Raw genomic sequence first — 14,349 nt, 5'->3', positions numbered from 1 at the left:
TGAATCTTGGCCCTCCAAACCGAGGGGGCGGCTTTCCCTTGTGGCGCTGATTATTATCCTGCGCATTGGTGTTAGCCACAAAATCCAAATTGCCATCAGCTTTCCGCTTACCACTTCCACCCTGACTTGCCAGGTTATGTTGTTGCCCTTTTGTGTTGCTGCTCTTCTTTCCCTTACCCGGCCTTTCATCATCAGACTCGGGGTCCTTGGTACTATCAGAGTCGGCGTACTTGACAAGAGCCACCATCAGCTCCCTCATGTCGTTGCAGTGGCGTTTAAGCCGCCCTAGCTTTTGCTTAAGAGGCATAAAACGACAGTTTTTCTCCAACATTAGAACTGCTGAACCGGCATTGATACGATCCGATGAGTGCAGGATGGTTGAGATCCGGCGCACCCAATGGGTTGTTGACTCGCCCTCTTCTTGGACACAGGAGTCCAAATCCACGATAGACATAGGCTGCTTGCATATGTCTTTACAGGTCTGGATAAAATGGGCTTTTAACTCGGCCCATGATCCAATGGAGTTGGGCGGCAACCCTTTCAACCAAGTACGAGCCGTTCCATCCAACATCATGGTGAAATACTTAACGCATGTGGCATCGCAAACATCCAGCAGCTCCATTGCCATCTCGTAAATTTCAACCCAAGCTTCAGGGGGTTGAGCTGCTGTGTAATTAGGCACCTTACGAGGACCCTTAAAATCCTTGGGCAAACACTCATTACGTATAGTCGGAACTAAACATGGCACACCCAAGGTTCTAGAGGTCACGCCTGCCTCCATTGAAGTTGACGGATAAACTGGAGAATGCTGATGAGCCGTTTGTTGAGCCGCCAGATTGGCCTCCCGATGCGCTCTGCCTTGATCTACCAAAGTCTGTGCATTGGCAACACCATGCGTTGGGTCATTCCCACGAGGCTGGTTGCGGCGCCGTTCAGTGCTTGAAACTGCCGGTGAATCAATGTGCCTGTTGTAACTCCGGCTTGGACGAGGGGTTGAGTGAATTCGCTCGCGACTATAAGAATAAGCCGCCTGCTAAGCCATGGCTGTCTGAAGAAGTTCCCTGGCCCGTCGTGTCTCTATCGTTGTTGGAGACTCGCCTTCAACTAGTACAGCCACCAATCGCGTTGCCGCAGCAATCATATTGTCCAAAGGGTTACAATAATGACCCGGTGGCGTCGAAACATGCTGAGGCGGGGTATTATTCACACGTGGAGAGCCCATCATGCGTGGCTGAACTGGCGCTCTAGCCGCAGGCACTTCAACCGTCCGGTTTACCACCGGAGGGTCACTGGTCCCTGCTACAGGCGTGTTGAAGAGGTTCCTCGGCTCATAAACCGGGGGCACATGACTCTGGTGTCTCCTCCTCATGACTTCATTTGAAGCGTTCTGATCCAACGTGGGCCGAAAGGAATCCGCTTGGATCCGCTGTGCCTGAGCATCCAAGACAGCCCGTTCTGCAGCCATCCTAGAGTTCTCAGCCGCCAGCTCTTCCTTGGCTTGAGCTATCTCATCTCGCAGCTTATCCACATCCACCTTGTGCTGTTCTGGTTGTCCGGGGTTACTTCCAACCCCATCAGAGTCGCCAGAGCCTCTAACAATTCTGTGAGAACTGGAGCCGGCGGGCGCGCAGAGCCGCTAGCACCAGCCGTCGCCACCGCAGCCATTGAACTGGAGGTCATAGCCGCGGCGGTTGTTGAACCAAGCGCCGGTTGTGTGCCGGCCATGAAGATCGCAACCCTGTTCGGCGGCTCGTAGGGGTCCGGAATACTGTCACCATCGGAATAGCCCCCAAACCGGTCGTCTTGCAGTTGATACGATGAATTGGTCTTGCCCGTGGATGACTCACCATCAGAATAGATGGTCGTCTCACCACCAGACACCTATCGGTCTTCAATTTCTGCCCCATGGATGAAACCAACAAAGGCACGCTTCACGGCGGGTTGAACTCGGGCGGGTCGCGCACGCTAAGCCATCTCGAGGATGTCGGTGCAGGTGTCCGGCTCAGGTCCCGGTTCACCAATCTTGCCGATGAAGACGTGGATTCCACCGAAGGGGACCCGGTAGCCGTACTCAATTGAGCCGCCCTCGGGGCCCCAACCTGCATCATCGATGTAGAGCTTGCCGCAATGACTCTTGGTCATCCAGCCCACAGCATATCCCTTGATCCCTTCGAAGCTGCCCTGTAAGAACTTGAAACCACCGTGCGTTGGCCCCATGGTGGGCGCCAACTGCCGTGGAATCGTCACGGCAGATGTCCTAGCGGAAGGATTTGTCGTGGAGCCATCGCAACTAGGTTAGGTTAATGGGGTTAAATGAGACAAAGGACATAGAGAGTTTATACTGGTTTGGCCCCTTGCGGTGAAGGTAAAGGCCTAATCCAGTTTGAGGTGGTATTGTTTGGGTTTCGATAACCAGGGAGCGAATACGCTTGACCTAGTTCTCGATCTCTTGTTTTCTTGCCATAAACCGCCGCCGGGTCACCCCTTTATATACATAGGCCGATGCCTGGCGGCCTATAGAGTCCCGGCCGGCTTATACACAACGTGTCCGGCTTGGTGACAGAATCTATACTTTCCTTAACATACAAGTTAACATATGGCAGTTTACATTCGTTGGCCTCAAGTCGCCTTGGGTTTTGGGCCTTCAGTTATCCTGCTTCGTGAACCACCATCTTCAACATCTTCATTGGTCTTGTCATTATGAACCGCCAGTGGTATGACCCGGCCCCTCCTGGGCGGGTCATACCCAATAATTATATCCCAACAATTATGCTGACAGTTTTAGTTTATTAAACTAATTAATTTCGTCTACTAACGATTAGAGATTCTAATTGCCAAGACAAATGGCCCGGTACGTACCACTATAAGCCACTGTTTTGATTCAGATAGCCTGTATCATCTTAGCCCCACACACAGGCAAACCATTTACTGTCCCCCCCACCTTTCACCTACGAGGAACGCTCACGACGGCGGCGCAGATCAAGCTCCCAAGTTTTGCCGACTGCCCCCCATCGCTGGCACTCAAGCTATCCTTGGCGCCCAGTCCTCCAATATCTCAGATGCCTTTAGTCCCATTGCCTCGGCTCCAGGTATGGAAATTAAGAATTTCATCAGCAGTATTGCCCTTGAATTTGTCTCAGATCCACAAATCGATCTCCATTTTTATATTAGTATGCATCGGATCCCTGGTTGCACATAGCTAGGCCCTGATTGCAATCTTACTGTATTGATTGTGTTGCCTTATCACTTTCTCAGTATTATCCCTTTTTCTCGCTGTTTATCTAAGATGTTGTCTCACATCGGCAGATCGTACAGTGTTAGAACGATGTCCAACAGCAGCAACGTCGGTAGAGAGCCACCCACCGACATTGTAGCGAGCCCAATATCTGACAGAGCCGAAGATTCATCCAGGAACACACTAGCCGATGCAACTCTTACTTCTCGCATATCAATTTAGAAGTTTTGTTGCGTGGTATCCCAGTTTAGTAACTTCAAGTGCGGGCTCGTGACTGAGACTGGATTTGGAGAGCTGGTGTATTTGAAAATCACACACAAGCTGAATTTGAAATTCATCTCGTCGTTGATGTTCAGAGTAGATCCAGATCAATATGTATTAGAATTGGATCAGTCAAGGAAAATTCCAATCACTGACCAAGACGTAAACGATGTATTCGGGTTGCCATAGGGAAGTAGGATCATTCCTCCAGGACATTCAGATCTTTCTAAAGTTTGCTTGGAATTCAGTAGACTGGCTTCAACCATTAGCACAAAAGGCATGCATAGTTTGAAGGCCGCTGAATTTATTTTATCAAAACAACTAGATGAGAATTCAAGCAAAGTTGAATGTGAATGCTTTAAGATAGCATTTGTAATTTTCTCAGTTGGTCATGTCCTAAACCCATGCGCCAAGCACGATTATACTAGCGTTGATTACTGGGCAGCTTTTGTTGTTTCGTCAAAGATCAATTCCTACAACCGGTGTAGGTTAGTCAAGGACAGTTTGATGGAAGGCGTTAAAGATCAAATCCGGCATCGCCAATGGCAACAGCACAATTCACATAGTTGGATGCCACCTTCTCCTCCAGGTTTTCATGCTGAACAAACTGATCAACATTATTTTTCTGTACAACATTTTTATTGCCATGTTGTTCTGATGATTTTTTTGCACTCAGGTAATTGCTTTGGACAAGATCGAAAAATCGAGCAGGCACATCGCACAGAATATCCTCCCCCGTGTCAAAGTTTTCGATCATGAGTTAGTTAAGAAGGCAATTGACTCAATTACATCCCACCAAGGACAAGAAGTTATTTATGCTGGTTTAGAAGTAATCTCAAAAGAATTACTACTCAACATCATTCAATTCTCTCATATGCCCGCACTTAATTTTTTTCCCATTACCCTTACCCAATTTTGTTTTACAGTGTGTTCTCAACCAGGTGGCCAAGTTAAAAGTTCACCATCCCAACCAGATCACAAACAACATTTGCGCCCCTTCCTATTTGAAGTTCCCGGTTCACGCTGCTAATAAGATTAAACCACGAAGCTCTATTGGACCTGTAGAGTTTGCGAACATAATGGGACGGAAGTACCCAAACATGGTACCACATCAGATTTAACCCTTAATATATTAGATGTAGGAAGAAGTTTAATTTGTAGCCATGTTCAAAGTTTTCATGTTTTTCATGCAGGCAGATGACCTCATTGGAATCGTTCTGAAGGAGCACAACACCAGGCTTATGGCAAACATGACCGAGATACGACACACCACCCAAATTGACATGCTAAAATTTCTTGACGAGCTAGCTGGATGTTTGTCGAGCAGATGTATATGTTGCCAACTAGCTGGTCTAACGACATGCCGTTTGGTAGACAACAACACAGCATGTAGTCTCATCAAATCAATTATTCTCTTACGGTTATAACAATTTTAGCTCTAGACCTTTTCATGTAACTCATCATTGGCAAGCAAAACAGGTCAAGGAATGGGCAATGAAAAGCTTGGACAACAGGAGGATCTTTCTGACAGCGAAGGTTGTCTCTTGTCATCAATTTAAAATCCTCACCCGTCTTTCTGATATTAGCCATTTTTGTGAATGCTTATAAGTTCCGCTTCAACCATTTAACAGCATATAGCTCCACTGGACATGTTCATCAAGCTTGGAAACGGGTATATGTACACAGCAGTTATAATATTGTGGATGACACCCACATCGGTATTGTTATTTTCTCTCTATATATACCGGTATATCTAAGCCCGCAACAATTTCCTAAACTCAACGCATTTTCTACCCTATCTCAGGCCAAAACAAGAAGCACAAGAATAACCAACCAGGCAGTTTTGTTCATGACGGCAACCACGACAATCTATCAGTGTCACAGGCTAGACCAGATAGGGGCACCGAATCTTCCGCTGACCTAATGAGCCTTGTTTACTACAATGATCATCTTTTTTCCAGTATCGTACTTTCTTACGAGGATTGCACAGGAGTTTGTTTCTCACAGTTAACAGCCACGGCCCCGCCCGCCATAGATTTATCATGCAAATCATTTGTGTCAGACCCATGGTCTTCCACTTCAACGCCACACCCCCCGGCCGATTCAAGCAAAATCATTGCATTCTGCATATCAAATGACCTGGAGGACAGCATGTCTAGGTAATATACATGCAGAGAACATAAACATGTGATGTTCATCATACTGTTTAACTCATGCTTCCTCCACCTTCCTTCTTGTATACCAAGATATGGATCGAGCACCCTACGCTCAGGCTATTGATATTGAGGGGGGATATTCTACATGACCAGATCATCGGCAAACAGGCTATAAGCCATGAATGTGTGACCCTCATTGTTCGTCGATTAGCACAGATCGAACGGGCCAATTCAAAAGATCGAGATTTTGCAATTTGGTGAAAGTTCATCGAGCCAAACTTTACGGTACATTCCTATGTTTGCTCTTATATATGCATCAGATGTGTGGAATCTATCTTCTCAAGTTGGCCTTGCACCCCTAATGGATGGACCAGAGAGTATCCTACTTTGCTGATAGACAAAACTGTAAGGTTTGTTTAAACTTTTCTGATCTTCAATAGATATACTTATCATCATCCTTATATTCATGTCACAAGAAGTTAACATATTTTGCTATCATCTTCAGTGAACAGTCTGGCATATATTCATTATTCATGGCAATCCACTATGACGGCGAGACATTGCGAAGCCTGACCACGAAGGTTTGTATACTAGAACAACTCTTCAATCGTTTGTAAGAAACACATTTAATCATACCGGTATGGAATTATCTTCCAGGGAAACATATCTTCTTTTCGCTGAGGCACCCTCCAAGACATCATGAAGCTTGAGGATAACAAATCGGACGCACCTTACAAGGCAATGCAGCACAACAGAGCAACTGTAAACATTGTAGTTTGATAGACATCTTCAGTCAGCATATGAGAAATGTACCCACGGCCAAAATAAGTTGCATGGTCGTCGTGCAGACCGAACCAATCAGCTGGTAAACACCCAAGTCTTCGCACGCGCTCCATGCATGCATGCACACTGGCAACCTGGCCCTACTCGCCACAGCTGGAGCCAGTTAGTACATTTTACTGGAAGACCTGGTAGCTTTTTGTTTCGAGGTCCACTATCACGGCCTGGCTGGCTATTGTCGACAATGTTTATGCTGGACCTACCCCCATTTGCATGCACTCCACTTGCTCGGGCACAACAAGTTGTGCTATACGCCTATACAACGTACGTCATGGAAAGGGATCTGGTCTCAGTTCGGTCACGAGCTAAGAAATTTGGGACATGTGACATAGGATTCGTGGGCATAGCACCCGAGATACTGGACCGTAACCCAACCCAATAGCTACTGCAAGCGCGTAGTACATGTTCCACTTATTGCTCCATATTACACGTTGTCGCTCATTGGCCCAATCACGATGCATGCAGCGCACGGCGTGGATAAAGTGCGCCAATGCCGCCGTGCACTGAAAGTGTGCTCTGGGCCGAGGAGCGGTTTTGTGAAGATTCCAACCAGCAATTGGCAGAACCTTCCAACTAGGTTTGCCGGTTTTTAGGAAGATTTCATGCAATTTCTCCATTATTATTTTCTTTTTTGTGCTTTTCTCTGTTGGTTTTTAGCGGTTTTCTTATTTATGTTTTTCATTCATTTTTGTTTTATTCATTTTCAAAGACATGTTCACTTTTTATTTAATACACGTTGAACATTTCCATATACATGTTAAACATTTTTAGATACGTGTTTTTTCAAATACATGTTGAACAATTTAATGGAATACGTGTTGCACATTTAAAAAATGCACATACAACATTTTTTTAATACACAGTGAGCATTTTTTAACACATGTTGAACACTTTTTTAATGTCATGATTTCTTTATTACAATGCGCAAACAATTAATAAATGCTAGACCGTTTTTATATGGTATGAACATTTTTTGTATGTTATGAACTTTTTCCGAAACTGCATAATTTTTTAAATTTAATGAAACATACTTTTAAATGTGCAAACATTTTCAAGTGCCATGAACAGTTTTTTGACAGGTATATACATTTTATTACAAATTACACAAACAATTTATTATACTTTTTGAGAAAATTCTAAAAATATCATGGACAAAATTTTAAACTTGTGAATAGTTTTTAAATAGCACAAACATTTGTTGAAAATTTTCGACATATTTTCATCTTTAACAAACTTTTTTAATGCATGACGTCCATTTTAAAAAATCAAATAAATTAATTTCTGAAACATATATGTTTAAAATAATTTGAAATATAAATGAAATTGAAAAAAGAAACAACAGAAACAAACAAACTAACTAATGCGGGAAATGAAGAATGCCATTTCCTACTGGCCCAGCCCAAAACAGGCTCGATAGTTGGGCTCGGCCCATTTGCTTTCCTAGCCACGCTCACCATGGTGTGTTTGGCGATTCCTAGCGATGTAGTTCGTTCTTATTGTTTCTGCAAACGGATGCCTATAGCCTATTGGGGTGCTAGTTGGGCTCGGCCCATTTGCTTTCCTCCTTTTCTGTTAAAAGCGGCCCATTTGCTTTCCTAGCCACGCTCACCATGGTGTGTTTGTCGATTCCTATTTAACACTATAGGTGCCCGTTCTTATTGTTTCCGCAAACGGGTGCCTATAAGGGTGCTAGTTGGGCTCGACCCATTTGCTTTCCTCCTTTTCTGTTAAAAGAGATCAAATAGTGTGTCATGGATTCGAACCTGCGACGTCCTCGTCGAAGGTTGGTTGGTGTAACCACCCCACCAACCAACGCGAATGTGCTAACCTTTTAACCTATTTGTCTTTTATTCATTCCTTTTTCTTTTTTTTCTACGTTTTCTTTTTTCTACGTTTTCTTTTTTCCTGGCCTGCATTGTTTTGCAAATACGTGAACTCTTTTTTTCAAATCGATGACCTTTTTTATCTGAAATCCTTGAACTTTTCTTGAATTTTGATGATTTGTTTTTCAAAATCAATGAACTTTTTTCAAATTCAATGAATATTTTTCAATTTTGATGATTTTTTCAAAATCAATATTTTTTAAAAAGCTTTGAACATATTTTAACAATCGATGAACATTTCAGTGAAGTTTTTTCAAATTTGATGAACTTTTCTAGAAATGTTGAACCTTTTTTTCAAATTCGCGAACTTTTTTAAGGTTGTGAACTTTTTTTCCAAAATCGATGAACAATATTCAATTCATGATTTTTTTTTAAAAAACAATTTCGAGCTTTCCTGTATTTTTCAGTTTTTTTTGTTTTTTTAATGGTCAACCGCACTCTACATTGGCCGGCCCACGAGGAGGGGCGCTTCAGGCGCCGGTTCCCCAAGTGGCACTGAAAGCACCTCATAGGAGCCCCCCGTGTGATTTGGGTATGTGACATAAAAAGGGAAAACTTGATGAAACGAGTGATTTGGATTGCAAGTGTTTTCTTTAGAGCTTTGGGTTGCGGCCGGGTGGAATTGAAACTATAACACACTGCCGCATTTGATGGTTGGGCCATGAGAGGGCTAAGCTATCGTATCAAAAAGATAAAGCCCAAAAGATAAGCTCCAAACCCTCTAACAAGAAAAAAAAACATTGCAAAATCACTAGTTAAGGGTTATCCCTTGCAAAGATTACCCCAAACTTCTCTAGTGCTGACAAGTGGTACAATGCATGTACGCCACTTGTCGCAATCGGAAAGTTGGTGAGTTTACTCACCCGCACGCGAGGGATGAGAAGTTAGTTGTTTGTGCTTTTTCTGTAAATGTTGAAAATCCGATGTCAAATTGTTTGCGTTTCTCAGCGAACACCCATATTTGGCATGCTAAAATAGGAAAAAATTGTCATGATGTTGCATAAGAATTTGCCATGTTCTAAAGATGTAGTAAAACATATCACAAAAATTGTCATGTTGCGGCGAGTAATTGCCATGTGTTCGATCTGGATCATACGTATAGGATCATACGTACTTGAGGGCATCTAACGTCAGATGTATATTGAGATTCTTTTTTTTATAGATTTGATTTTTCAAAATAAAATATCTCGTGAATTGTGCGTTCAAATTACAAATCGTTTTCATCGTTCCATTCCTCGTGTCGAGATATTCAAAGCTAGACCCCATGTTCATATGTTTCAACAAAAAAGGGTGAAATTTGTGCTCCCAAAGTGATCCAACCGCTCCCAAGCTGTACTAACATGTGCTCCCAAGTGAACTAACACATGCCCCCACAAGGGTGAAGCACACATGTGCTTTTACTCGACACGGTAGCACGCAAAAGCGAAAACAATGAATAGAAAAGAAAATATGGAAGAGTTGAAACATAAAAAATTGAAAAGCAAAAAAGAAAAAACAAAATGAAACCAAAAAAATCTGGAAACCAAGAAGTAACCAAAAAACATAAAACCGGAAAAACATGAGGAAATCGTCCCGGTGGGGGAAGCGTCTAACTCGAGACACGTGGCGTCACTGGGGCACACCATGTGAAGTGTTGGAGCGCTCCCACACCCTGGAAACTGCCCGCTACATGTCCCAACCAAGGGATACCCCAATTAGTTGCCCCCAAAGCTAGGATATATAAATCTTCAAACAATGTGAAAATTGTTCCATCATTTTCTTTCACTTCAAAACAAAAAGCACTAGCACATGGATAACGCCATTCCCTTTCGGAGATGGCATTGCCCAAATGATGACGTCGAATCGACTTTGTTTTTCTAGGTACATCAACTCCAAGTTGTTTACAAGGAGTGGTTGTCAAACTATGATAATCGACATAGCAGAAATTATTCTCTAATTAAGCAATTAATTCCTAACACTTCTCCTAATTAGTGCTTGTCTTTGTGAATATAGTCATCTTGATAATGACTTCTTGTATATTTGTCCTTGAGAATTTTCATCATCTTCAACGACGATGGGGCTGATTAAGGAACTCATTGGGGCCCTTGATATCCCAGCACAGCCAATGGCGAGGGCCCCTATGCAACGATATGTTTGTGTTGGGGAACGTAGTAATAATTCAAAATTTTCCTACGTGTCACCAAGATCAATCTAGGAGATGCTAGCAACGAGAGAGAAGGAGTGCATCTTCATACCCTTGAAGATCGCCAAGCGGAAGCGTTACAAGAACGCGGTTGATGGAGTCGTACTCGCAGCGATTCAAATCGCGGAAGATCTGATCCAAGTGCCGAACGGACGGCGCCTCTGTGTTCAACACACGTACAGCCCGGGGACGTCTCCTCCTTCTTGATCCAGCAAGGGGAGAGGAGAAGTTTAGGGAGAACTCCGGCAGCACGACGGCGTGGTAGCGGTTGAGCTCGTGGTTCTCCGGTAGAGCTTCGCTAAGCACTACGGAGGAGGAGAAGGTGTTGGAGGAGGGAGGGGCTGCGCTAGGGAAGGGGTGCGACTGCCCTCCCCCCTTCTATTTATAGGGTGAGGGGGGAGGGGGCCGCCCCCCTAGATGCATCTAGAGGGGGGCGGCCAAGGGGGGAGACTTGCCCCCCAAGCAAGGTGGGAGGCGCCCCCTCCCCCTAGGGTTTCCAACCCTAGGCGCCTTGGGCCCTTGGGGGCGCACCAGCCCACCAGGGGCTGGTTCCCTCCCATATTCAGCCCATTAAGTCCCTCGGGGCAGGTGGCCCCACCCGGTGGACCCCCGGACACCTTTCGATGGTCCCGGTAGAATACCGGTTACCCCCGAAACTATTCCGGTGGCTGAAACAGGACTTCCCATATATAAATCTTCACCTCCAGAACTCCTCGTGACGTCCGGGATCTCATCCGGGACTCCGAACAACCTTCAGTAACCACATACAATTTCCCATAACAACTCTAGCGTCACCGAACCTTAAGTGTGTAGGCCCTACGGGTTCGGGAACCATGCAGACATGACTGAGACATCTCTCCGGCCAATAACCAACAGTGGGATCTAGATACCCATGTTGGCTCCCACATGTTCCACGATGGTCTCATCGGATGAACCACGATTACAGGGATTCAATCAATCCCGTATACAATTCCCTTTGTCCATCGGTATGTTACTTACCCGAGATTGATCATCGGTATCCCCATACCTCGTCCAATCTCGTTACCGGCAAGTCTCTTTACTCGTTTCGTAACGCATGATCCCGTGGCTAACTCCTTAGTCACATTGAGCTCGTTATGATGATGCATTACTGAGTGGGTCCAGAGATACCTCTCCGTCATACGGAGTGACAAATCCTAGTCTCGATTCGTGCCAACCCAACAGACACTTTCGGAGATACCTGTAGTGCATCTTTATAGTCACTATGTTACATTGTGACATTTGATACACCCAAAGCACTCCTACGGTATCCAGGAGTTGCACAATCTCATGGTCTAAGGAAACGATACTTGACATTAGAAAAGCTCTAGCAAATGAACTACATGATCTTGTGCTACGCTTAGGATTGGGTCTTGTCCATCACATCATTCTCCTAATGATGTGATCCCGTTATCAATGCTACCTCTTGAGCATGCGTTGATTTTCCCTTGAAGAGGAAAGGGTGATGCAGCAAAGCAGCGTAAGTATTTCCATCAGTTTTTGAGAACCAAGGTATCAATCTAGTAGGAGACTACACGCAAATCGCCTAGTACCTGCACAAACAATCAAGAACCTTGCAACCAACACGATAAAGGGGTTGTCAATCCCTTCACGGCCACTTGCAAAAGTGAGATCTGATAAAGATAATAAGATAAATATTTTTGGTATTTTTGTTGTATAGATTGAAAAGTAAATATTGCAAAATAAATAGTAAACTATAATTATAGATCGGAAACTTATATTATGTAAAGTAGACCTAGGGGGCATAGGTTTCACTAGTGGCTTCTCTCATGATAGCACATATTACGGTGGGTGAACAAATTACTGCCAAGCAATTGATAGAAAAGCGCATAGTTATGAGAATATCTAGGCATGATCATGAACATAGGCATCACGTCTGTGTCAAGTAGACCGAAACGATTCTGCATCTACTACTATTACTCCACACATCGACCGTTATCCAGCATGCATCTAGAGTATTAAGTTCATAAGCACAGAGTAACTCATTAAGCAAGATGACATGATGTAGAGGGATAAACTCAAGCAATATGATATAAACCCCATATTTTTATCCTCGATGGAAACAATACAACGTGTCGGTTCCCTTTATGTCACTGGGATCGAGCACCGCAAGATTGAACCCAAAGCTAAGCACTTCTCCCATTGCAAGAAAGATCAACCTAGTAGGCCAAAGAAAAGTGATAATTCAGAGAGAAGAATCGAATATTGTTCATAGATAATCTTGATCATAAACCCACAATTCATCGGATCTCGACAAACACACCACAAAAAGTATTACATCGAATAGATCTCCAAGAACATTGAGGAGAACTTTGTATTGAGAACCAAAGAGAGAGAGAGAAGAAGCCATCTAGCTAATAACTATGGACCCAAAGGTCTATGATAGACTACTCACACATCATCGGAGAGGCTATGGTGTTGATGTAGAAGCCCTCCGTGATCGAATCCTCCTCCGGCAGATCACCGGAAAAGGCCCCAAGATGGGATGTCATGGGTACAGCAGGTTGTGGCGGTGAAAAAGTGGTTTCGTGGCTCCCCTATATGTTTTCAGGTATAAGAGTATATATAGGCGAGAGAAATAGGTCGGTGGAGCTACGAGGGTCCACAAGGGTGGGGGCGCGCCCCTGCCTCGTGGAAGCTTCGCAGACTTCCAGACTTGTACTCCAAGTCTCCTGGGTTGCGTTTGTTCCAAGAAAGATCCTCGCGAAGGTTTCGTTCTGTTTGGATTCCGTTTGATATTCCTTTTCTGCGAAACACTGAAATAGGCAAAAAACAACAATTTGCACTGGGCCTTTGGCTACTAGGTTAGTCCCCAAAAATAATATAAAATAGCATATTAAAGCCCATTAAGCATCCAAAATAGATAATATAATAGCATGGAACAATCAAAAATTATAGATACATTGGAGGCATATCAGCATCCCCAAGCTTAATTCCTGCTCGTCCTCGAGTAGGTAAATGACAATAACAGAATTTTTGATGTGTAATGGTACCTAACATATTTTCAATGTAGTTTTCTTTATTGTGGCATGAATGTTCAGATCCGAAAGATTCAAGACAAAAGTTTAATATTGACATAAAAATAATAATACTTCAAGCATACTAACTAAGCAATTATGTCTTCTCAAAATAACATATCCAAAGAAAGCTCATCCCTACAAAATCATATAGTTTGGCCATGCTTCATTTACGTCACACAAAATGCTCCCATCATGCACAACCCCGATGACAAGCCAAGCAATTGTTTCATACTTTAGTATTCTCAAACTTTTTCAACTTTCACGCAATACATGAGCGCGAGCCATGGACATAGCACTATGGGTGGAATAAAATATGATGATGGAGGTTGTGTGGAGAAGACAAAAAAGGAGAGTCTCACATTGACGCGGCTAATCAACGGGCTATGGAGATGCCCATCAATTGATGTCAATGTGAGGAGTAGGGGTTGCCATGCAACGGGTGCACTAGAGCTATAAATGTATGAAAGCTCAACAAAAGAAACTAAGTGGGTGTGCATCCAACTTGCTTGCTCACAAAGACCTAGGGAATTTGAGGAAGCCCATTGTTGAAATATACAAGCCAAGTTCTATAATGAAAAATTCCCACTAGTATATGAAAGTGAAAAAATAAAAGACTCTCAATCATGAAGATCATGGTGCTACTTTGAAGCACAAGTGTTGAAAAAGGATAGTAGCACTGTCCCTTCTCTCTTTTTCTCTCATTCTTTTTATTTATTTGGCCTTTCCTTTTTTA

At 43.7% G+C, this 14,349-nt stretch overlaps 1 protein-coding gene across 1 annotated transcript; it reads left to right on the top strand.

The window, feature by feature from the left end:
- Nucleotides 1–3,325: 3,325 nt before the first annotated feature.
- On the top strand, nucleotides 3,326–6,715 carry LOC125518753. The gene is made up of 12 exons (XM_048683608.1): nucleotides 3,326–3,370; nucleotides 3,482–3,658; nucleotides 4,020–4,085; nucleotides 4,173–4,325; nucleotides 4,423–4,599; nucleotides 4,690–4,885; nucleotides 4,976–5,032; nucleotides 5,128–5,214; nucleotides 5,301–5,655; nucleotides 5,743–6,062; nucleotides 6,158–6,233; nucleotides 6,310–6,715. Exons 1-10 carry the CDS (start codon nucleotides 3,326–3,328, stop codon nucleotides 5,774–5,776), a joined length of 1,347 nt encoding a protein of 448 aa, XP_048539565.1. The 3' UTR covers nucleotides 5,777–6,062; nucleotides 6,158–6,233; nucleotides 6,310–6,715.
- The last annotated feature ends 7,634 nt before the right edge of the window (nucleotides 6,716–14,349 follow it).

This window comes from Triticum urartu, chromosome 7 (genome assembly GCF_003073215.2).
Source record: "Triticum urartu cultivar G1812 chromosome 7, Tu2.1, whole genome shotgun sequence".
NCBI lineage: Eukaryota > Viridiplantae > Streptophyta > Magnoliopsida > Poales > Poaceae > Triticum > Triticum urartu.
This window is presented reverse-complemented; position numbering and strand designations above follow the sequence as displayed.

What these genes read in the sequence shown, in the direction of transcription:
- LOC125518753 (XM_048683608.1), top strand. Translation starts at nt 3,326, where the DNA reads ATGTCCAACAGCAGCAACGTCGGTAGAGAGCCACCCACCGACATT. An exon ending in TTATTTATGCTGGTTTAGAA is followed by an intron (nt 4,326 to 4,422) that starts GTAATCTCAAAA and finishes TTTGTTTTACAG; the next exon opens with TGTGTTCTCAACCAGGTGGC. An exon ending in GACGGAAGTACCCAAACATG is followed by an intron (nt 4,600 to 4,689) that starts GTACCACATCAG and finishes TTTTTCATGCAG; the next exon opens with GCAGATGACCTCATTGGAAT.